Below are 24,444 nucleotides of genomic sequence, written 5' to 3' on the forward strand. Positions count from 1 at the left end.
TAGAGAGTTTTAACAACTTATAGACAGGTCTATACAGAGAGTCTATATGGAGAGTATAGAGAGTTTTAACAACTTATAGACAGGTCTATATAGAGAGTCTATATAGAGAGTATAGAGAGCTTTAACAACTTATAGACAGGTCTGGGATATCCTTCAATAGGATTACTAAACAGAGAGTCAGCTGTCTTACCTTATTATCAGAATCCTAGTTATCTTCTGTTAAGGAAAGCCCCAAATCTTTATTTTTGTATATAATACTGATTCCGACAGTATAGTATTATTGAAATTAAAGTTTTCATGTTTCATTTATCTAAGTGGCTGCAAAAAAATTCTACATTGCCTCACAAAACCAATTAAATTGAAATTTTTATTTTTACCAGTCGTTTTGCATGGAAAGGTTTGAATTTGTTTGACTTCTAATGGCAATGCAAAGACTTAAATGAGGCTGCGTTTGTTTTGAAATCTTTGGCAAGCTAAGGGTCATACAGTCCAGACACACACATTATATATTATTACAGCAATTTGCTCATTAAACATATTCTAAACCCTGCACCACCATGAGACATAAATGAGTAGTTATATTATGGTAGTACTATAAATTCTCCACGGGGAGGCACAGTGAGCCACCAACACAATAAAGCAGCAACACTGACATCCATAGGAGCAATTATTAGAGCATTCAACATATTTCAGCAACATGCAGAGCCAAATTATGTTGGCATTCCTTCATCCCAATGTGTTTTTACCATGTGAATATGTGCATATTATACTAATGATATGTATACAGGGCACTTGTTAGCTAAACCTGGACTGCAATTGTGCATGCTGGGTTTAGGCTGAAAATATACAGTTGTGTTTGTTCTTAGTGACTTGCCTGACTGTGATCTGTCACAGAACATCTCTTACACAACTGCAATATCTATCCATCCTTAAAATGACAGTGTTCTAAAAAGGTACATGTGCACCTTTCACTTCTATTCAGTATATGCAAAGTGAAGACACAGATCTCTTTTTATGGTTAATGGAAAGGTTGAAAGCTGAGTTTATAAATGTACATATTACAAAAGTACAAAGAAACGTATTGGCAGATCCCTGCGAGTGACTTCAAATCAAAATGGTCTCCATACAATTTGTTGGAGTAATAGCATCTTCCTGCATCTATTTATTATAGGTACTTACAGTCAAGTCCATAAATATTGGGACATCGACACAATTCTAACATTTTTGGCTCTATACACCACCACAATGGATTTGAAATAAAACGAACAAGATGTGCTTTAACTGCAGACTGTCAGCTTTAATTTGAGGGTATTTACATCCAAATCAGGTGAACGGTGTAGGAATTACAACCGTTTGCATATGTACCTCCCACTTGTTAAGGGACCAAAAGTAATGGGACAGAATAATAATTATAAATCAAACTTTCCATTTTTAATACTTGGTTGCAAATCCTTTGCAGTCAATTACATCCTGAAGTCTGGAACGCATAGACATCACCAGATGCTGGGTTTCATCCCTGGTGATGCTCTGCCAGGCCTCTACTGCATCTGTCTTCAGTTCCTGCTTGTTCTTGGGGCATTTTCCCTTCAGTTTTGTCTTCAGCAAGTGAAATGCATGCTCAATCGGATTCAGGTCAGGTGATAGACTTGGCCATTGCATAACATTCCACTTCTTTCCCTTAAAAACTCTTTGGTTGCTTTTGCAGTATGCTTTGGGTCATTGCCCATCTGCACTGTGAAGCGGCGTCCAATGGGTTCTGAAGCATTTGGCTGAATATGAGCAGATAATATTGCCAGAAACACTTCAGAATTCATCCTGCTGCTTTTGTCAGCAGTCAGATCATCAATAAATACAAGAGAACCAGTTCCATTGGCAGCCATACATGCCCACGCCATGACACTACCACCACCATGCTTCACTGATGAGGTGGTATGCTTAGGATCATGAGCAGTTCCTTTCCTTCTCAGTACTCTTCTCTTCCCATCACTCTGGTACAAGTTGATCTTGGTCTCATCTGTCCATAGGATGTTGTTCCAGAACTGTGAAGGCTTTTTTAGATGTCGTTTGGCAAACTCTAATCTGGACTTCCTGTTTTTGAGGCTCACCAATGGTTTACATCTTGTGGTGAACCCTCTGTATTCACTCTGGTGAAGTCTTCTCTTGATTGTTGACTTTGACACACATACACCTACCCCCTGGAGAGTGTTCTTGATCTGGCCAAATGTTGTGAAGGGTGTTTTCTTCACCAAGGAAAGAATTCTTCGGTCATCCACCACAGTTGTTTTCCATGGTCTTCCGGGTCTTTTGGTGTTGCTGAGCACACCGGTGCGTTCCTTCTTTTTAAGAATGTTCCAAACAGTTGTTTTGGACACGCCTAATGTTTTTGCAATCTTTCTAATGGTTTTTTTTTTGTTTTTTCAGCCTAATGATGGCTTGCTTCACTGATAGTGACAGCTCTTTGGATCTCATCCTGGGAGTTGACAGCAACAGATTCCAAATGCAAATAGCACACTTGAAATGAACTCTGGACCTTTTATCTGCTCATTGTAATTGGGATAATGAGGGAATAACACACACCTGGCCATGGAACAGCTGAGAAGCCAATTGTCCCATTACTTTTGGTCCCTTAACAAGTGGGAGGCACATATGCAAACTGTTGTAATTCCTACACTGTTCACCTGATTTGGATGTAAATACCCTCAAATTAAAGACAGTCTGCAGTTAAAGCACATCTTGTTCGTTTCATTTCAAATCCATTGTGGTGGTGTATAGAGCCAAAAATGTTAGGTTAGAATTGTGTCGATGTCCCAATATTTATGGACCTGACTGTATATAGCGCTGTCAATTTATGCAGAGCTTAACATATATATTGTACAATTCACACCAATCCCTGCCTTCAAGGAGCTTACAATCTAAGGTCCATAACTCACATTCATACATACACATAATAGGGAGCATTTAGACAGGAGTCAATTAACCTACCAGCATGTCTATGGAGTGTGGGAGGAAACCGGAGTACTCAGAGGAAACCCATGCAGGCAGAACATGCAAACTCCAAGCAAGTAGTGTCATGGTTGGGATTCAAATAGACATCCTAATGCTAACCACTTAGGTAATGTCATGCATCTACAGTTTATTCAAATAAGGATGTAAAGCAGAATTCCAGCCAGGGATTAATGTAGTTGTGTACTGATTAAAAAACTGTTAAATGTATTTCTAAATACAGCTACAGTAAATGTTGTTTTTGGTACTCCGATGTAAGGGCAGAACTCTAATACTAACAGTCAGTCCGGGGTGCTGCATGAACATAAATGGACACAGAACATTCTGTCATAAGGAGAGAACAGAGTGATCAAAGGGTGGCAGCTCATCAGTTTGCTGCTCCTTCATGGTCCTATCACAAACTGGGGGAAGGGAAGTCACCAAGCTGTATTGTTTAACCAGAGTAGTGATAAATCTGGTCACTGATATGGTTATGCTTGTAGAAAGGCACCAATTGCATTCATGTTGCACTGTATTGTAGGTTGCTGCTGGTATTGTTGGGGTTATCTTGCTGCGACGTGTCTGCTTTTAGGCCTCTTTGGGTTCCCATGGTTGGGGTATTTAGGCGTAAGGGAGTGGGACTCTGGTGCTCTTTTTCAGGGATTGGCCATGGAAAGCAGAGGTACCATACAAGGAGAGATGTAGTACCACAATGAAGGGTGTCAACTCTTGTCAGGACCCCGAAGCAGGACTGTTAGTGAACTACTTGTTCAGTAAGCTGGCACAAGTTAAAGGTATGGACACCACAGCATAACACTAAAGTTTCTGCCATATATCAAAGGGGAATGCTATGTAGCTAATGATTGTTGCACTGCTTGTGAATATTGAATGGAACCGTGTGGAAGAATTTGTATTGCGTACCTCTACTCGGTAAACTGAGCTGCTAGTTAAATGAATCCTCTGGCCTGATTATGGAAAATAACTAATGAGTGAAATCCTACAGTGTATGGGGACAGAAGGTTCTGCTGATATGTACATTTTCTAAGAAGCAGGAGAAGCGGCCAGTTTGGGAGATTTAATGGTGGTGATGAAGATTCTGACAAAGGGGTGGATTGGTGACTGTATGGCCTACCCTTCTAGCAGCAGGAACCCCCAGTTCCTGTGTATCAATACCCGCCTATGGACTGGGTCTGGACTACAAATGTATTCGACCTTGCGAATTATACAGCAGTTTCCCACCATGCCTTTGGGATGAAGACTCAAGCGTAAAGTGTAACTTGTGTTAAAGAACTAGTGGAGGAAAATGGTATGCTATTTTCCATGAAATAGCTTTGTAGTCAGTGCCAGGACAGGTGGCACTGGCAGGAAAAAGGATGTTATTCTTCTGCTGTGGGGCCTGGTGTAACAGGTTGGCCTCTGGCCAAGACAGGGTGTCCAACCACGCAATGAATGGCGACATCATGCAAATACTGGAAATTACATAGTAGGGCTGTGTCATACTGGTTTCTCCATGCAGTTAGGGAAAAGGGCCCCTCGATCCACATGCTGTCTGGCAAAACAATATAATTCCCAGGGCTATGTGAACATCGCAATTCCTTTGGCACTTAAAACAGCTCATACATATTTATTTTCACAATGTATTTAGCTTTATGCCTGGAGTTCAGTTTTAACGATATCTACTTTCATAGGAAAAAAAGTAAATTAAAAAAATTAAATAGGATATACAATTGCTACTCAAAATCGCATAGTTAGTACAGCGATCTCTTCGGCTTTTTTTTTGTTCAGCCCGCTGGGTTGAACGGAAAAAACTAAATGACTGTACCAGACTTAAACCTTCCTGCACAGGAAACAAAATGCACAGTGAATGTGGGAATTGCTGATGAAATCAATGAGTTATTCAAAAACACAATTGCCTCAAAGCAAAGGAACAACAACAAATGTTGCTTTTTCATACTATAAATATGTTACCCAAACTGCTCTTCCATTTACACACATTCCCAGTGATAATCCCCCATCTTGTCTTAAGAAATTCAAACAAGACCTTCTGGTGTTCAAGTAGAGAGACACCAAACACTATTGATATGGCCCTTAAATCCCAAGGGGTTAACATTTCCTGACATAAAATACTATTATGCAGCTCATCTCAGACCAGTGATGCTCTGGTCCACTTTGTACTTTTATAATAAATGGTCTGACATTGAAAAGCTGTGGTTGGTCTCAGTTAATAGTAACTTATTGCTTTGGGGGCCCTCTACTGGTCTCTGAGTCTTGGACCTTCTCTCTGCAACGAAATTTACTAAGGTGATTTAGAACATTTGCAAATCTAAATTCCATGTAGCATCTCCTGCATCTCCTTTCCATATACCCCAGAAATATTCAACAGTCTTACACAACGCATGGTACTGCTGTGGAAACTCAAATCACTCTTCCGCCTTAGATGAGAACACCAAAACTGTCCTTCCTTTTGCTACACTACAGGGATGATATAAACTGCTGTTCAGATCATTGTTTATGTCAGTGCCCTGTCCTTGGTAGAGGTGTTAGGAGACCTGGCACCCCTGCCAGTACCTTGCATGGCCGCAAAAGTTTACATCGGCTCAAATTTGGCTCCAAACGGCCTTTATAAGGAAGCCCTGCCCTACTCTCAGGTGCTGGCTGATCTCTGGCTTCCCAGTACCTTGTTCCCGTTCCTGTGCTATTGTCATTTCCTGATACCGACTTGCCTTGCTCTTGGACCTGTCTTCTCTGCTTAACCCCTGATCTGACCTCGGCTTGGCTAATGGATATTCTGTCTTGCTCCTCTGTGTATGACCTCGGCTATCCCATCTGACTATGTCTGCTATGATTTCCACCTGGTACCTGACCTTGGCTTTGAACTGGCTATCCTGTAATCCTCTGTTTCCCAGAAGGCTTGCATACCTCGCACAGGCACCACCTGTCTGCAGATCCCATCTCAGTGCATCAGCTGTGCTCCTGGGTGGACCACCAACGAGCACTCCTACAGGCGACCTGTGCCACTTTGGGCCTGACTCCTGCTGTCCCACGCTCAGGGGAATCTGGAACTTAGCCGCAAGGGAAGCCATTGGCCTCTTACACCAGGTACGTGATAGTATCAATCAGCCATTATGTCTGAGGCCGAGAGAGGTGCTTCCGCATTAGAGACCCTGTGCCAACAGATGACGACACTTACGCAAGCAGTTAAGGATCTGCAGGAAGGATATTTTCAGCTGGAAAGACGTCTTCACTCGCTCACTACTGCTGCGACTTCTGCAGACCAGAATCCGTTGGTCCTATCCCTACAGTTGCACCAGCCAGTTCGCATTCCACTGCTACACCCGCTGTGGTGCTACCGCCTCCAGAGCCCAGGGTCCCCACTCCTGAACGCTTCCTAGGGGACCGACGTAAATTCCGAGCCTTCAAGAATGCTTGTGAGCTGTATTTCACACTGCAACCAAGGACCTTCTCACTTGAGGCAGTTAAAGTGGGGTTCATCATTTCCCTTCTATCTGACGAACCTCAATCATGGGCACACAGCCTACTAGAACAAAAGAACCCAGCACTCAGCTCAGTGATCACATTTTTTAAGCCATGGCGGCTCTCTATGATGACTCCCAGAGGACCTCCACTGTTGAATCCGCCCTTCATGCTCTATAACAAGGCCGACGGCCTGTGGAGGACTACATTGTGGAATTCCGCAAATGGTCAGCTGATACTGGGTGGAACGATGCAGCCCTAAATTACCAGTTCCGTCTAGGCCTGTCTGAGTCCCTTAAGGATGAATTAGCTAGGGTGGAAGCTCCCTCCTCCTTGGAGAACCTAATTCAGCTCGCTACCAATTGGATCGACGGCTACGGGAGAGGTTCTGAATGTACCCAGACCTTTAGACCCACGTGGGTTCTGCCGAGGGTTCCAAGACCAGTGGCTTCTGCCCCTATTGCTCCACCCATCTGTACTTCTGAAGCAGAACCCATGCAAATTGGCCTTCTCCGACCTGCTTTAAGTCCAGACGAAAGATTACACAGATGACAAGGCAATCTATGCCTTTACTGCGGGGCCATTTCTTGCGCAACTGCCCAGTGCGACCAAGTAAGCCCAGCCAGCCTCATCCTTCGTATCTCCAGTTATCCGGAACCCTAACCACCCATGTCATTCTACCCATGTCATTGCAGGTGGCTGGAAAGGAAGTCAAGTTGTGGGCAATCGTTGATTCGGGAGCCTGTAGTTGTTTCTTGGACATCAACCTTACCAAGAACTTAGGTATTCCTCTTCTTCCTAAAACACAAAGGTTCGATGTACTACTAGCAGATGGCACCACTCCTAGCTCAGGACCCCTTACCCAAGAAACCATTCCCATCCTAGCAACAACTGACTCCGGCCATCAGGAATTCATCCGCTTGGATGTCCTTAGATCCCCTATGTTCCCAGCCATCCTAGGAATACCTTGGTTGCACGCTCACAACCCATAAATCAACTGGCTCAAGAAAGAAGTCACCTTCCCATCAAGTTACTGCCTTCAGCACTGCGGCACCTCCACACCCACCAATTTTCCTGTGTGCCTCTCAGTTCAGCCTACTTCATATGCCAGTCAATTCGTTCCCCTTGCCTACCACCATTTCCTTGACGTATTCGATAACAAGAAGGCTGACACTTTATCATCTCATCGATCATATGACTGCCCTATTGAGCTGCTTCCAGGGGCAGAAATACCATTTGGGCGAATCTTCCCATTGTTCGAACTAGAACTGGAAGCCCTCCAGCAATATATGGACGAGAACCTCGCCAAGGGGTTCATCTGTCCCTCTCCCTCACCTGCCGGGGCAGGTATTTTCTTTGTTGGGAAAAAAGATCAGTCTCGCTGTTCCTGCATCGACTATAGGGAACTCAACAAGATCACTATTAAGAATCGATACCCACTCCCTCTCGTTTCTCAAGTTATTTCAGAGGTTTCGGACAGCCCGAGTGTTCACAAAACTATATTTGCGAGGGGCCTACAATTTAGTTTGCATTAGGGAAGGTAATGAGTGGAAGACCGCTTTTAAAATGCGCTTTGGGCACTTTGAGTACATAGTGATGTCATTTGGTTTATGCAACGCCCCTGCGACATTTCAACACTTCGTGAATTACATCTTCAGGGAATATCTCGATCTCTTCTTGATCGTCTACCTGGATGACATCTTGATTTTCTCCAACTCATTGGAACTCCACGGAGACCATGTTAAGAGGGTACTGACTACGCTGAGGACGCATGGCCTGTATGCTAAGGCGGAAAAGTGCGAGTTCGAGAAGCAGTCCATCCAGTTTCTTGGGCTCATAATCTCCACTGAAGGAATCTCCATGGATCCTCAGAAAATCTCCGCCATCTTGGATTGGCCTGCACCTACTGACAAGAAAGGGGTCCAAAGATTTGTGGGCTTTGCCAACTTCTATCGGAAGTTTATCAAGGGTTTTTCAACCATTATTGCCCCTATTACCCAACTCACTCAGCAGCATACACGTTTTCTCTGGGGCCAGGAAGCACAAATAGCCTTTGAGCAATTAAAAAAGCAATTTACATCTGCTCCTGTATTACAACACCCAGAACCAACACTTACCTTCATCCTGGAGGTGGACACATTGGAGGTGGCCACAGGAGCCGTGCTCTCGCAACGCCAAGGCCCAAAAGCTCTGCTCCATCTGGTAGCCTTTTGCTCCAGGAAACTAAGCCAAGCTGAAAGGCATTATGACGTAGGCGACAGGGAACTTCTGGCGATCAAAATGGCTTTCGAAGAATGGAGGTACCTTTTGGAAGGAGCTAGTCACCCGACAATTATGACCTTCACAGATCTTAAGAATCTGGAATATTTAAGATCCGTCAAGTGCCTAAGACTGCGGCAAGCTAGATGGGCCTTATATTTCTCCAGGTTCAATTTTCATATCACCTACCGCCCAGGATCCAAAAATGGGAAGGCAGATGCTCTATCCTGTATGTTCCCGGATTCAGTTGAACCTTCACCCCCCCGATACCATCCTGTCTGGCCAAAATTATTTGTTAATCCAGCCCAGTCTGAAGTTTTTGATTGAACAGGCCTCTGCACAGTGCGCCAAACCCGAACAGGACTCGTTAAGGAGGCAGGATGGCTTTCTTTAGCACTAGGATAAGATCTTTGTACCCCATGAGGTACATTTTCAAGACATCCCACGACCATCAACTTGCTGGTCACTTTGGAGCCCGAAAACAATGAAACTGATCCAGCGATCATTTTGGTGGCCCAACTTAAGTCAAGACTGCAGAGCCTACGTAAAATCCTGCACAGTGTGCACAGTGTGTCTACGCAGCAAGGGAGACAAAACCAAGGCATGGGGGTTGCTGAGGCCTCTGTCCATTCCTAATCGCCCCTGGGAAATGATTGCAATGGACTTTATTGTGGACTTGCCGCCCTCTGAGGGGTTTACTACCATCCTAGTGGTGATAGATTGGCTATCCAAAATGGCCCACTTTTTGCCAATGATAGGTACTCCATCTGCACCTGAGATAGCACATGCCTCTATGAAGGAAATCGTTAGGCTACACGGACTGCCCAGCAATATTGTTTCAGACCGGAGGGTTCAATTTACCTCCAGGTTTTGGAGAGCCCTATGCAAAACACTGAAAGTGGAACTCTGCCTATCATCTGCTTACCACCCTCAAAGTAATGGCTGAACTGAACAAACAAACCAAACATTAGAGCAATATCTATGCTGTTTCTCCGCCTTTTTCCAGGATGACTGGACATCCCTACTCCCATTAGCAGAATTTGCTTACAACAATTCCGTCCATTCAGCTACGAATCAGTCACCATTTTGAGCTAATTACAGATTCCACCCTTCCTGCCTGCTGGATACCATACTCGAAACCTCGGTACCTGCAGTACAAGACAGAGTTAGCAGGATACAGGACAACTATCAAGCTCTCCAAGAGTCCATACAAAGATTGCAAACAGACTATAAAAAATACTATGACAGGAAATGGAGGAGAAATCCTTCTCTGAAGGTCAGAGACAAAGTTTGGTTGTCTACAGCCAACCTGAAACTTCCTTGCACATGAAGCTGGGACCAAGATACATTGGCCCCTTTCAGATCAAATGAGAAATTAACCCAGTAGCATATGAGCTATCTCTTCCCGAATCATATAGGATTCATCCAGTCTTCCATGTCTCTCTGCTCAAGGCAGTGGTTCATGACCCGTTTCCAGGAAGAGTGGAACCACCTCCGCCGCCAATAACAGTTTGGGAGGAGGCAGAATACGAGGTAAAATCAATCCTGGACTGCAGGAAAAGGGGAAAGCAAATCCAATTCTTGATCAAATGGAAGGGGTATCCTCCCGAAGAAAGCTCCTGGGAACCAAAGGACAACGTACATGCCCCCAGACTTCTCCAAGAGTTTTACTCCAAATATCCAGACAAGATGACCCAAGTAGGCATTCGGAGGCTGCCCTTTAGGGGAGGGCACTGTCAGGGCCCTGTTCTCGGTAGAGGTGTTAGGAGACCTGGCACCCCTGCCAGTACCTTGCATGGCCGCAAAAGTTCACATTGGCTCAAATTTGGCTCCAAACGGCCTTTATAAGGAAGCCCTGCCCTACTCTCAGGTGCTGGCTGATCTCTGGCTTCCCAGTACCTTGTTCCCATTCCTGTGCTATTGTGATCTGTGATTTCCTGATACCGACTTGGCTTGCTCTTGGACCTGTCTTCTCTGCTTAACCCCTGATCTGACCTCGGCTGGGCTAATAGATATTCTCTCTTGCTCCTCTGTGTATGACCTCGGCTATCCCACCTGACTACATCTGCTCTGATTTCCACCTGGTACCTGACCTCAGCTTTGAACTGGCTATCCTGTGATCCTCTGTTTCCTGGAAGGCTTGCATACCTCGCACAGGCACCACCTGTCTGCAGATCCCATCTCAGTGCAGCAGCTGTGCTCCTGGGTGGACCACCAACGAGCACTCCTACAGGTGACCTGTGCCACTTTGGGCCTGAATCCTGCTGTCCCACTCTCAGGGGAGTCTGGAACTTAGCAGCAAGGGAAGCCCTCTCTCCATTGGCCTCTAACACCAGGTACGTGATAGTTTAGCTATCTTGAAATTAAACATTTTGACCAATCTATTGCCCCCAACTTGACCTTCTCCTTTCCTACACCCTTTGAAAAGCTTTGCATTATGGGTGCGACATGCAGGGGCCAGGTCCTCAACATTTATAAACTTCTGGTGGCCCTAAGCTCTGATACGCCTAAACAGCACAACTATATGATAAGATAGGAATGTATTTTAAATAGAGAATTTACAGTAGAGGAATGAAGGGAAATCTGGGGAAAACATACAAATCATCTCTCTACAGTGTGCAAAGAAAACCAGTTCAACATTCTCTAACTTTGGTATCACCCCTGCTATTTTTCATACTCTTAGCCCTACTATTCCAGACCATTGTTGGAGACGTCTGCGGCACTTATGAACATTGTTCCATATATAATGGATCTGCCCTAAAATATGGAATTTTGGCTGGAAAGAGAAGCCTTCTCTACACTCTCTTACAAATCCATGTCACGCTTGAGCCAGCCATACACCTGCTTGGTCTCTCACTACCTAGTGTTAAATTTATGGAAGCTCTTACAGCCAGAGTGAAAAACAATTGTCATTGCTTACAAACGGGTGTGGGACCCCAGATTTGCTTTGAAGCTCTCATTTAATACTTCTCCACCGGTTGTTTCCTTAACATAGAATTAAAACCACTTGGTCGTCACCCTGGTCTGTCCTATATCCTTTAACTCACTTTTCTCTTTCTCTACATCTTTTCCCTGATTACTCTTAGCTTAAAATATAGTACTTCCTTTTTTCCAGTAATCTTATCCTTTTTATGTTATGTTTCCCTCAGGCTACAATACCTGTTTGAATATGTTGTGAGAACTGGATTCTAGGTTTTCACCCAGTAGGCCAACACCTTGTATCTGCATGCTTTCATTGTCTGGAGATCTTAGAGACACTGCTTCACATGGACTGCTGATCCATTGATTTTCTGAAAGTGGTAACTGTTCTTTCCCCTCTCTATTGTTAGGTCCGTTATTCTTGGTCATATCTCTAGTGACCCACTTTTTCAAGGCTGTTGACTGCCTGACCATGTGTTTGCGTATTCCCATGTTTGAAAGCCGTATCAGTACGTTATTGTATTGTACCTATTAAAATATTTCTAATAACATTTTAATTTAAAATAAATATCTGACAGCGAGCTGGCTTTCCTAACAAAAAAGAGACATTCAGATGCTGTGCAAATAGCAGAGAGTATGACTAGTTCGGAGGGGAAAGTGGGTTGATGCAAACAACTCAATTAACTAGGTAATTAACTGTGTGTGGAACCCACGCCAGCCAATCCAAACCTTTCTTTTATTGCCATACCTGCACAATGAAAACTGACTAGCTGTTCCTGCTTCTTTCTTTCTTTCCAGTATTTATATCTCATCATCAATGTAATTTATTTCTAGTAGAGCATAAAATGTTTCTTATTTATCACCGGCAGTCAATAAACAGCAAAAGCTTGCAATCATCCCAGGAGACTGTTGCAATTTAAACACCTCAAGAATTAACAGGATTAACGCAAATTAAGATTCATATTATGCTGATGGAGAGATTTCAGTTGATCAGTGCTTGATTTTATTTCATGTAATCTGAGAAAAGCACCAAGGACATAAACAGATTAGTTGTTTAGAAACTAACTAGGCATAGAATGCATGAAAGAGAGCATTTTTCAGGGTAATTTGGTGTAGCAATGACATTGACTATGGCCTTGTACAGTTAATAAACCCCCACAAATGAAATTCAAAAGGGTAAGTTTGATGATCAGGCTGTTTATTATGAACTACTGGGGGTTGATTAAGGAGAGGCTAGTCATTCTAGAGGTACCGTATTTTTCGCTCCATAAGACGCACTTTTTTCCCCCCAAAAAAGGGGGGAAAATGTCAGTGTGTCTTATGGAGCGAATGTAAAGCGGCCGGTCCGGTATTTCTGCCGCCACCATGTCAGAATATTGGGCCAGCTGCTCAGCTCTTCTCTCCTACAGGACCTTACCTGTTCCTCGCTCCAGCGCTGCAGTCTTCCCGCGGCGGCTTCTGTGACAGCCGGGTGCCCACTGTGCATGTACGAGAAGAATGGTCCGGTGTCCTTTGGCACACATGACAGGTCCCAGAAGGCTCCGGGGCATTCACAAAGCACAGCGCTTCTCGCGCATGCGCAGTGGGCACCCGGCTGTCACAGAAGCCGCCGCAGAAAGAGGAAGGAAGGACACCTCCGCGGAAGTGGGAGCGGGTACCTGTCAAATTCAGGTACCCGTTCCCCCTCCCTCCCCAAAGGTCCGCAGTGTCTGGTAATCTCCTTTACTGTCTGCAGTCTCTGGTCATCTGTACTATGTCCACAGTCTCTGGTCATCTCCTGTACTGTGTCCGCAGTCTCTGGTCATCTCCAGTACTATATCCGCAGTCTCTGGTCATCTCCTGTACTGTGTCTGCAGTCTCTGGTCATCTCCTGTACTATGTCCCCAGTCTCTGGTCATCTCCTGTACTGTGTCTGCAGTCTCTGGTCATCTCCTGTACTATGTCCGCAGTCTCTGGTCATCTGTACTATGTCCGCAGTCTCTGGTCATCTCCTGTACTGTGTCCGCAGTCTCTGGTCATCTCCTGTACTGTGTCCGCAGTCTCTGGTCATCTCCTGTACTATGTTTGCACTCTCTGGTTATCTCCTGTACTATGTCCGCAGTCTCTGGTAATCTCCTGTACTATGTCTGCAGTCTCTGGTCATTCCCTGTACTATGTCCACAGTCTCTGGTCATCTCCTGTACTATGTCTGCAGTCTCTGGTCATTCCCAGTACTATGTCCGCAGTCTCTGGTCATCTCCTGTACTGTGTCCGCAGTCTCTGGCCATCTCCTGTACTATGTCCGCAGTCTCTGGGCATACCCTGTACTGTGTCCACAGTCTCTGGTCATCCCCTGTACTGTGTCTGCAGTCCATTGGTTCAGAATATTTTTTTTCTTGTTTTTCTCCTCTAAAACCTAGGCGCATCCTATGGTCAGGTGCGTCTTATGGAGCGAAAAATACGGTAAATGCATTCTTTGTACAAGAAAGGCAAGGTAACCTGTTCACTCAATTGTCTGAACCCCTATACCTTTCTTCCCCTTGGCTCTGTTCACCCACAAAATACACCATATTTCCCAGTGTGGAGGAGCAAATGGCATTCTCTCACCATGCTGAGTGTCTGAGTGACCATTTCTCAGGCCTTATCACTGTGACATGGGGGTGGCAAGAGAGTTGGTAGCCCTGTGTAATCTCCAAAGGAATTTGCAGACTACACAGGGCTTCTTCTCCTATTCCTGAGGGTAAAAAAAGTTAAGAGAAGCAAAAGGAAGGTATGCATTGGCAGCTGAGTCCGGGAAAAGGTTACATTTAAGTGAACCTTTTAGCTTCCCTTCAAATGGTCATGCATGCAAGTGCATGCAGGTTAGCTTCCATTCACCTCTATTAAAAAGAGATTCTACTATTGTTTGATAAGGGGCTGTAGGGAATGGAAATCTCTTTAATTTACATAAATGCTACCACAGCATATAGTAACATTTCTGCAGCTATTGCCATGTCCTATTAGATGACTCACCTCACCACCTTCACGCCATTTCTCATGACCTCCAAATCCACAGAGAATGTTCCATTGGAGTGTGCCACCAGGTTTAGATCACAGAATTCAGCCTAAAAATTAAATATAGGAAAGATACATATAATTAAGAAAAGATGTAATCTTGTACAGAAAAGATTTGTAAAACATATTGCTTATTAGAAGTAGAAATATAGCCCAATATTTGCAATTCCAGCAGTCTGCAGTAATCAGATCTTTGTAGAGCTTTGCTTTTTAGTAAATACACTGCTCAAAGAAAAAACCTTTTTTGAAGAGTTTGTATCTTTTGTGTGTAGCCATCTTCGCCCTCTTAGTGATATATAAAACACCATCTTATCATTTACTGTCCCACGTTTTTGCTGTCATAGAAATATGAACTAAACTGTGTAGCTGTAAGGAAAATAATATACTTAAAAAAGAAACTCCATGGTGTCTATTTCTAAAAATTTAGCAGGGTCCTCCCTAAAATCCATACGATACCTGGAGGGTCTGGTATGAATTGGGGGGGGCACACCATTTTTGTCTATTTTCTTTGTTGGTGTATGTTCCTTAAGACTTATGGTTGAATGTTCTGATGGTTATTTTTCTTTTAGGATCGATTGTTAGGGAATGTTACATTTGCCCAGCAAAAGGCAACAAATACAAACTGACAAAACACATGTGGCCCTTTGGCATTTATTGTGCGGCCCTCTAAGCCCCTGCAGATAGTAGTCTGTTTTTCTTACTGTACGTGTTCACTGAAAACACTGAAGAAAAAACTATACTTTAGACTGGCTTCTAGTATTTAAATATTTTTTTTCTCTGGACGTTTATGATCTCGCTGAGAAAGGTATAAGTTCCTGCATATGCTGCCCCCATTACCACTCCTGTCCAGGTGTAGAACCCCCTACTCTAATCCTAGCGCCCCTTTCTAGTGAGTAACTGACCTGGAACAAGTCTGCAGACAATGAAGTCTGTAAAGTCAAAACTCCCATCTTGAATGCATTATTACAGGTCAGTAGAATAGTAGGTAGTAAAGCTTGAAGTGGTTGTAAAGGCATTCTCTGCATTAAGGTAAAAAATCTTTCAGGTTCAACTACCCCCCTGCCGCCCCCCAAATACTTACCTGAGCCCAATGTCAATCCAGCGCTGTGCCCAAGAGCAGCGGCACTGCTTTGTCTTTCCCTCCACACTGGACTCAGTGAGAACAGTGGGATCCATTGGCTCCTGCTGCACACAATCAAACCATATGAAGAGAGAGTGGAGTGCTGCGCTGAGCCACCATGCCATATCAATAGAGGCAATGAACCCACACAAGTGTACTTCTAACAAGTGGCTTGCTTTGGGGGTACTCCTTAAGAGGGGAGGACCCAGAAGCTCCAGCGGGGGACTCCAGCAGAGGAGGATCGGGGTTGCTCTGTACAAAACCATTACATAGAGCAGGTAAGTATGACGTTTTTTATTTTTAAAAAATCCTTTAAATCACTTTAAATCACCAAAACCTATAGCTTTAAAAACAAGCCAGCAATAGCAGCTTTCTTCTGCACGTGATCAGTTTACAGGCAAATAGCTAAATATACCAATAAATCACACACATGGATGCAAAACGTTTTGTACTTCACTCAATCTAGTATCGAGATTTACAGTTCTACCAGACAGCACAGCCAGTGTGGTGACCTGACTTTTTACTGGGGACACCTGGTCATCTCCCAATCTCCATCCTGTGATCTGGGCACTGCTCTATACTTGGACATTGGTGATAAAATTGTTAAAGTGGTTTAAATGATCAAGGTTTTTTTACCTTCATGCATTCTACGCATGAAGGTAAAAAATCTTCTCAGATTCCCCCAAACCCCCCCTAATACTTACCTAAGCCCCCTCTCCAGCGATGTGCAGTGGAATCTCGGCTATCCCAGGACTCCCTCTCCTTATTGGCTGAGACAGAAGCGGGAGCCATTGGCTACCACTGCTGTCAATCACAACCAGTGAGCCAATGAGGAGAGGGGTGGGGCCAAGCCACGGCTCCATGTGTGAATGGACACACGGAGCAGCGGGTGCCCCCATAGCAACATGCTTTCTGTGGGGGCACCCGACAGGAGGGAGAGGGCAGGAGCCTCGGGGACCCCGAGAAGAGGAGTATCCTGGCTGTCCTGTGCAAAACCACTGCACACAGCAAGTAAGTATAACATGTTTGTTATTTTTTCTTTTATTATTTTTATTATTATACAGTATTTATAAAGCGCCAATAGTTCGCTCAGTGCTGTACATTACAGAGGGGGACAGAACATGTGACAGAACAATACCAATACAATGCAAAACATGAGGGGAATAAGCCTTTAAAATCACTTTAACAAAGGTGAACCTAGTGATTTTACTATTTATTCAAGACACTACAGAAATGTTTTACTTAAAGGAAATATGCACTTTTAGTAAGATGTTACTTATGCAGCAGCCCCACACCCCTCCAATTCCCCACTGTGACAGCAGGCAGAGGATCACCTCCCCTCACCTGCTGTCACAATTTAAAAACAGTATGGCTGTGCAGGGCTCTGCCCCCACAGCCACATCCTTTATTCACAGAGTTCTGTGCATGAATGATCTACAAGTCCCGTCTGCCACTGCAGCAGAGGGCTTGTAGTTCTCAATGAACTGAGAGGGCGCTCGTGAGCACCCTCGTAGTTCATTGATTTTTCCTGCTCTTCAGTAACTGTAAGTCTGTACAGAAGGTCTAGGCAGAATGCTGTACTGAGTGTCTGCAGGAGCCTGACATTGCACCTGTGATCTACTGATTGCAGGTACAATGCGTTCCAGACTTCATTGTAAAAAAAATAATAAATTCACATTTGTTTTTTTACCTGCAAGACCATGTGCATTTATTTATTTTACAAAAGGTGATCTTAGCCTTTAACTAATAGTGAACTGCTCTTGAAGTGCTCTTTTCTAGGTGACAAATTCCCTTCATCTTCCAAGTCTGAAAAAAACACTTCCAACATACCAAAGACAATTACCAAAGGCAACTGCATTAGTTGTTGAGTTGCAACAAAAGGTACTTAATTTCACATACAAATGAGACCAGTGATGTCCACTTTACCAGAGAGAACAGCAGAGATCTACTGCACTGACAGCTGCTAGTCTCATACAGACTCCAGGCACAGAATTATGTTGACACCTTGACATTCCCCCTAATGTCAAGCTTGGTGGTGAGGACAGCCAGTATTTCTTTGATATTACCATAAACAGCAGAGTAAATTACAGTCATTAAACTGTAGTGTAGAGATGTCTAAAATAGCTTTCTACTAATGTGTCAGCCCACATTATAATTCCTGCATTTATTCATTAAATATGCTCATTAATGGGAGCTGATATGCACAGGGAATTCCCCCATTAGAGTTGGAGGTCATTTAGCTTGTTTTTTCATGGCACAAGTACAGATGCAGAAATCAGAAAGAAATGTAAGGTAAAGTGATATTTTATATGCTTTAGATCAGTGTCAGGTTAGATTTTAAAGGCTTCAAAAATAGACTGATAAGAGTTTTCCAAGGAGTAGGGAAGAATTAGAACCGTTTTTACTGCTGTCTGTTTCTTTACTGGACACACGGTGCATTCACAACAAGGCATTTGCCTAGGGCGGCATTTTTCAGGGGGGGGGGGGGCAGAAGAAGGGACAGATGAAAAGACACACATGGCATCCATAAGAGGCTGCAAGCTGCTTGATTGTGTATTCAGCGCCCAACTCTCCTTCCTGGGGATGTCTGGAGCTGTGAAGGTGTCTCTGTCGCTCGCTAGGTGGGGGGCGGCATGGTAGCCGGTGTACGGGGGGGCGGTAGAAGGCTCTCTCGGGGGGTGGGTGTTGATTGGTGTGGTCAGTGTCAGACTCTCTCTGTGGTGGATGGGGGGGGGGGATTTTTGTGTTGCCTAGGGCAGCACAAAACCTAAATACACCACTGACTGGACAGATTCACCCTGTTTCTCTTGGTGACGACTGACACTGAGAGGAAAGTGATGGGGTATTCACAATTATATACCTGGATAGGAAATCTTCCAATGTGAACACCTGTTCTGGAAATTCTCACTATGGAGATGTAGGCAGATGTAGAAATGTTACTTGTATTTTTCAAGTAAGTGGATTGAACTGCTAGATAGTTGCTGCCCAGCAGGGAGAAAAAGGGTTAAATTATTTCCCAAGTCTCTGGTTTTGGTGGGCTGCTGCTGGGCTCTGCCCCCCTCCCTGTGCATATAAAATCATGATGGAGCTCTGCCTGGACAGTCCAGCCATGTGGGAGAAGACAGGGTGACATCTGCTATGTAACCCAACCCTTCAGCAAATCATCAGCTGGACAGGCTCTGCTTGTCTCTTCCTTCAGCCACCTTCTCTTCCTTCTGTCATCACAGAAGATTGCCTGCAGTGGGGAGCCTGTCAACATGCCCTTGCATGCTGAGACCTGTAGTCCTTCTGAAGACACTAGCATGGACCTGTAAAGGTATGCCGGGGCAGCATGCAGCCTGAGTTAGGGATTAGGGATGTAGGGAAGGGAAAGGTTTCTCGTGCATTTCGAATGTGTCATTTTTTGCACCTCTTCTAAGTAAAGCTTTCATCTTTGCCTTCTGCTTGGCCTGAAGTTATTAAGGGGTGTAATGTAAGTAAATGACACCATCTACACTTAGTCTACAGCTGTGGGTCACTAGGCAAACCGGGGTAATGCCATGGGCAACAGAAGTCTACACAGTTAAAGCAGCCTGCCAGTAGCATGTATTTATGTCAGGTGGGATAACCTCTAGCAGCAAGGGAGATGTTGTCTGTACTCCTTCTGCAAGCGGTCTGTTTCCCAAAGCAACAAGAGCAGACTTGCGCCGCCGAGCTTCTCATCCTGCGCAAAGGAGCAGGAGGTCAAGAGTTATGTGAGTGCGCACGTGAAGAACGTGTAAGGTGCATGGCGGTGCACTCATTCCGCTACTGGGAGAAGTAGTGGCAAACAATGGACAGGTGGATGTATGGACATAGGCTTAGCGTGTCCCTCCTAAAGGCAAGTTACAGTGGCAGGACAACATTGACACAGGGACTCGAGAGTTAACTGGAGAATAGCCATTGTGCAAATGTACATGGGGGACATTCATCTCTAAAAGTGGAGATCAAATATTCCCCCATGGCTGCCTCAGCCTTGTCCCAAGGCATTGAGGGAAACGGCATACAGTAGAGGTACCCCATGTGTGATGCAGTGACCCTGTTACAGGTGCATAGCTTATCCTAGAAGAACCCATACATACTAGGGGGAGTACAACTGGGGGAATCAATGGTGGAGAAGAATATTGGGGTTCTGGTAGATCACAAGCTTAATAATTGCATGTATAGACTCCAGAGAAAGAGATGTCATTTTACCCCTGTACAAATCATTAGTAAGACCTCATCTGGAATATGCAGTTCAGTTTTGGGCACCAATTCACAAAAAGAACATTGGGGAACTGGAGAAAGTACAGAGAAGGGCAACCAAACTGATACGAGGCATGGAGGAGCTCAGCTATGAGGAAAGATTAGAGGAAATTATTTTATTCTCTCTTGAGAAGAGGAGATTAAGGGGGGATATGATCAACATGTATAAATACATCAGTGGTTCATATAGTGAACACGGTGTAGAGCTATTCACCCTGAGGTCATCACAGAGGACAAGGGGGCACTCTTTACGTCTGGAGGAAAGAAATTTAATCTCCAAACACGGAAAGGTTTCTTCACAGTGAGAGCTGTGAAAATGTGGAATAGACTCCCTCAAGAGTTGGTTCTGGCCAGCTCAGTGGATTGCTGTAAAAAAAGCCTGGATTGTTTCTTAGATACACAGAATATAACTGGATAATAACATTTATAGGTAAAGTTGATCCAGAGAATATCCGATTGCCTCTCGGAGAATCAGGAAGGAATTTTTCCCTTGCTGGAGCAAATTGGTTCATGCTTTGCTGGGCTTTTTTGCCTTCCTCTGGATCAACTGTGGGTGTAGGATTATAATTTTTTTTTAATGGTTGAACTGGATGGACTTTTGTCTTTTTTCAGCCAGACTAACTATATAACTATGCAACTATTCTGATGGTAGTCTTCTCATGTGACCCAACTTGGTGCCCAATGAGTTAATGGGCAACATGGATGGATTCCCCCAATCCACCTCAGTCTGCTGGCTGAGCAAAAAAAAAAATGAACCATGTTTGGCCAGCTTAAAGCGGAACTTTGTTCTCTCAATCAAAATTGATTATTTTTAATCCACATGCTAACAGCATTAGTATATAGATAAGAAAGTATATCATATTTACTTGTTTTAAACTTTTTTTTACATTTCTTCAGTTACTTCCTGGCTTCCATGCCTAGGCAAATTATGTCATAGACCCCAGGAGTCTTCAGGAGGGGGTTTTCTTTGCTAAACACACCCTCCTGCCTGCATACCTGAGCTATGGGCAGATGGATTTTAGGAAGTTGATGCTACATGAATCATCTGCCTTTACTCAAGTTGGCCACCGACAGAAATGCTGGGGGGTGTTTTTATAAGCATTGAGACATGGATGGATGGGGGAGTTGCTTTGAATAATAAAAAATAATTAAATAGTGCTTTTGTTTTGTGGTGCTCAGATACAGTGTGGTTACAGTTTAAGGAATACAGTGATTGAACTTTCCTTTCCTCAGTCTGCTGATTTGACAATGAAGAAGCAGCAACACACTGATAGGTTATCTCTCTTCCCACCCATGTTCCCTGTCAGTACATGTGCATGCAGAAGAGCCTGTTTGGCTCCTAGTACTGCCCCTTCTTAACCCAGTCAAAAGCCAGTCATACATGGATCAAAATGTGGCCAATTCAGCAGGGACCGGCTGAATTTCGATCCATGTACGGGCAGGGAGGTTGTACAGAAGTCGATCTACTGATCAACTGTAGCACAATCACACTGTCAGATTTTCCTTGCTTGATCAGTGTATTCTGACAGCGGGGAAATCTCAGAATATAATATAAGAAACTTTGCTAGTTGTATGTAAAAGCACATTTCATTGATTTTACAGGAATAAACAACTGCAATAAATGGTGGTTTGTATCTTCTGTGAGCCCAGCTTTAAAGACCACAAAAATGTTTACTGCACAGTAAATATTTTCCACTCCTGTCCAGGGCTGCTGTTAGAAGCCACGCCCCCCCCCCCCCCACAAAAACCCCCTCCACAGGTTACTATGCTTCTATTATGAATGAACACAGTGAGTGATTGGAACCTATCACTCATTGTGTTCATTCAGGAAAGGTAGGGCTTGGTAAATGTGATATATTTACCAGATCCTTCCTCCACTCTCCATCCTGAAGGATCCTATTGAGTGCTTGCAGCTGCTGGTGGGTAAGCCGGGCAACACTACAGGTGTAGGGGCACACAGGGGAGCCTGAGCAGCAGGAAGGGGGATCAGCATGATGGGGGGGGGAAATTACTGGAACTGATCCCCTGTATGGCTCTTCTCTCTGCAGCCAGCAGGAGGGAGAGGAGAAGAAGCCGGCTTTCAGCTGCTGCAGAGAGAGCCATACAGGGGATTGGTTCCAGTAATTTCCCCCCTCCATCGTGCTGAACTACCTCCCTGCCTACATTTGATTCACCCAGCTGTGTGGGGCCCCCTGCTGGGCTAAGCCCCATACAGAGGGACTGGTGGTACTCCCTTATCCATGGCCCTGCTCCTGTTACAGAACACAATAATGATGTAGGGAGGGAAGAGGGAGACCAGAAGACTGACAGTCCCAGAAGTGTCAGCTTCTAAAGAGACTTCAGCAGATGATTTTAATTCCGTACAGTGGCGTGGACGATGGGAGAGGAATTTATTTTCTTTCTTGCAGGATTATCTTTTATGTGCACTTTTATTTAACCGTTTAGGAGATATTTACATGTTTAGCAGCCAGTGATGTCACCAGCACATGCGCACTGTGCTCTCATTGGACAGCTGTGCCACGGCCATAAACAGCTGGAGCCTGCAAACTTAGAAGGAAGACCGGGTGAAGATGGATTCCCTATCAGCAGTGATAGCGTGCCACTGGAACAATCTGTTTTTTTTTTTCAGGTAAGTCTGTCATAATGTGCTAGTATACAGTGAATACTAGCAAATGTTTACATTACCCTGCAGGGGGACCTTTTTTTTTTTAATTACTGCTTCAAAACAGGCAGTCAGATAGCAACATAGCACCTTACAGTCATCTGTCAAACGGCCTCTGAAAACTGTTTCACTGTGAATAGCTCTTCAGAGGGTAACACTCAATTAAGCAAGCCCTACGGTTCACAGAGGTCACTTTGAGATTAAAAAGGACAGTATGTATTGCTCCCCATTACAACAATCGCCCTAAAACCTCAACTTTTTTTTTTGTCCCTTCCTTTTGTTTCTTTACTTTCTAGCCATTCTTTATCTAAACCATTTAGCTCTCTTCCCACAAATACACCAAAATCTTCAATTGATCCACCAACTATAAACACATAAAAGGAGATGGTAAAATTTCCCCCACTTGGAATAAGCTTTGTGTATGTAACATTACAATGTTATTTCATGTGTCATGGTTTGGGGTTTGTTAGCTCGATGGTAGTGCTTCTCGGTGAGTTCAGTCCACTACAGAAGTGCTTTTTAAGGGCTTATTGGCCCCCTTGTATTAATAAAACGGAAAAGATCAAACAGTAAATCAATTTCTCAGGCAGGGGTTTCCACCATCAAAACAAACAAAAACGACTTCAGCCTCATGGCTCTCTCTAGCTAGAGGCCCGTTACCTTGGTCCCCCGACCATCAAGTCCTGAATCTCAGGGCTCCTGTACACACTCTTTTTTTGGCTCTCTTCCAGCTCCTTGCTGCTCTATCACCGTCTGCTCCTGCACTATACAGACATACAGACTCTGGCTGCCCCATGCAGCCTCTCTGACTCCTGGGGAAGAATTGGGGTCCTCCTGACCAGGGGCAGACTGACCATTTGGAAACTTGGGCACTGCCCGAGGGCCCGGGGTCAGTAGGGGGCCCCATGAGATGCCCCTGGTAACTTTTTCATAGGCTTTTTTGAGTTTGGGCAAGGACACAGGGACCCCATGATCCCCTATTGCCTGGGGGCCCCATGAGTTGTCAGTCCGCCCCTGCTCCTGACCCATACACAGAGACCTCCTATCTCTCGGATGGAGACCTTAACTGTTGTCAGGTCCTAGATCACAGGTGTCAAATTGGTGGCCCTCCAGCTGTTGCCAAACTACAAGTCCCATGAGGCATTGCAAGTTTGACAGTTACAAGCATGACTACTAAAGGTAGAGGCATGATGGGACTTGTAGTTTCGCAACAGCTGGAGGGCTGCCAGTTTGACACCCCTGTCCTAGATTATAAAGGCTAAAAAGGTGATCACCTCATGCCTGATGAAGGGGTCCTGCGAGACTCCGAAACACTGCCTTGCTGTAACTACGTGATCATTCATTAAAACTTTTGGACCCATTTTGGTGATCCTCGGTGTGTTGGTGACATTCTCCTCCACCTGCACACTCAGCCTGCTGGTTTCTGGCAAGACCCGGACACAGGATTAGAGATTCCTTCCCTCGCAAAACACTTTTCTGTCTCCGAGCTCCAGACCTTGATTGGGGAATTACAAAACCAGGAGAACGAAAAAAAACATCTTTCTCCATTCAGAACTGACATTCTGGAGCCCCACACTTTGCATACGTGTGAACCCTATGTCACTTTCTGCTACATTTTCCCAGTGACAGGCCCTCACACTGCCACACGTGCATCAGTATAATTTGTAGGACATCACACCTTAATGTCTCAACCGTCTAACAGTTATTGCTTTTTCATATGAGGAGCCTAAAA

At 44.5% G+C, this 24,444-nt stretch overlaps 1 protein-coding gene across 4 annotated transcripts in view; it reads right to left on the bottom strand.

Annotated features, from left to right (window-relative positions):
- SYN1 (synapsin I) overlaps nt 1-24,444 on the bottom strand; it is a 185,284-nt gene that overhangs the window by 106,404 nt on the left and 54,436 nt on the right. For all 4 annotated transcript variants that reach the window (XM_089675158.1, XM_089675157.1, XM_089675161.1 and 1 more), the window contains exon 3: nt 14,626-14,717. In XM_089675158.1, the coding sequence (XP_089531284.1) occupies nt 14,626-14,717 (92 nt within the window). The remainder of the gene's footprint in view (nt 1-14,625; nt 14,718-24,444) is intronic.

This window comes from Staurois parvus, unplaced genomic scaffold (assembly GCF_062004578.1).
Source record: "Staurois parvus isolate SC_StPar_1 unplaced genomic scaffold, SC_StPar_1.0 ptg000154l, whole genome shotgun sequence".
Classification (NCBI taxonomy): Eukaryota; Metazoa; Chordata; class Amphibia; order Anura; family Ranidae; genus Staurois; species Staurois parvus.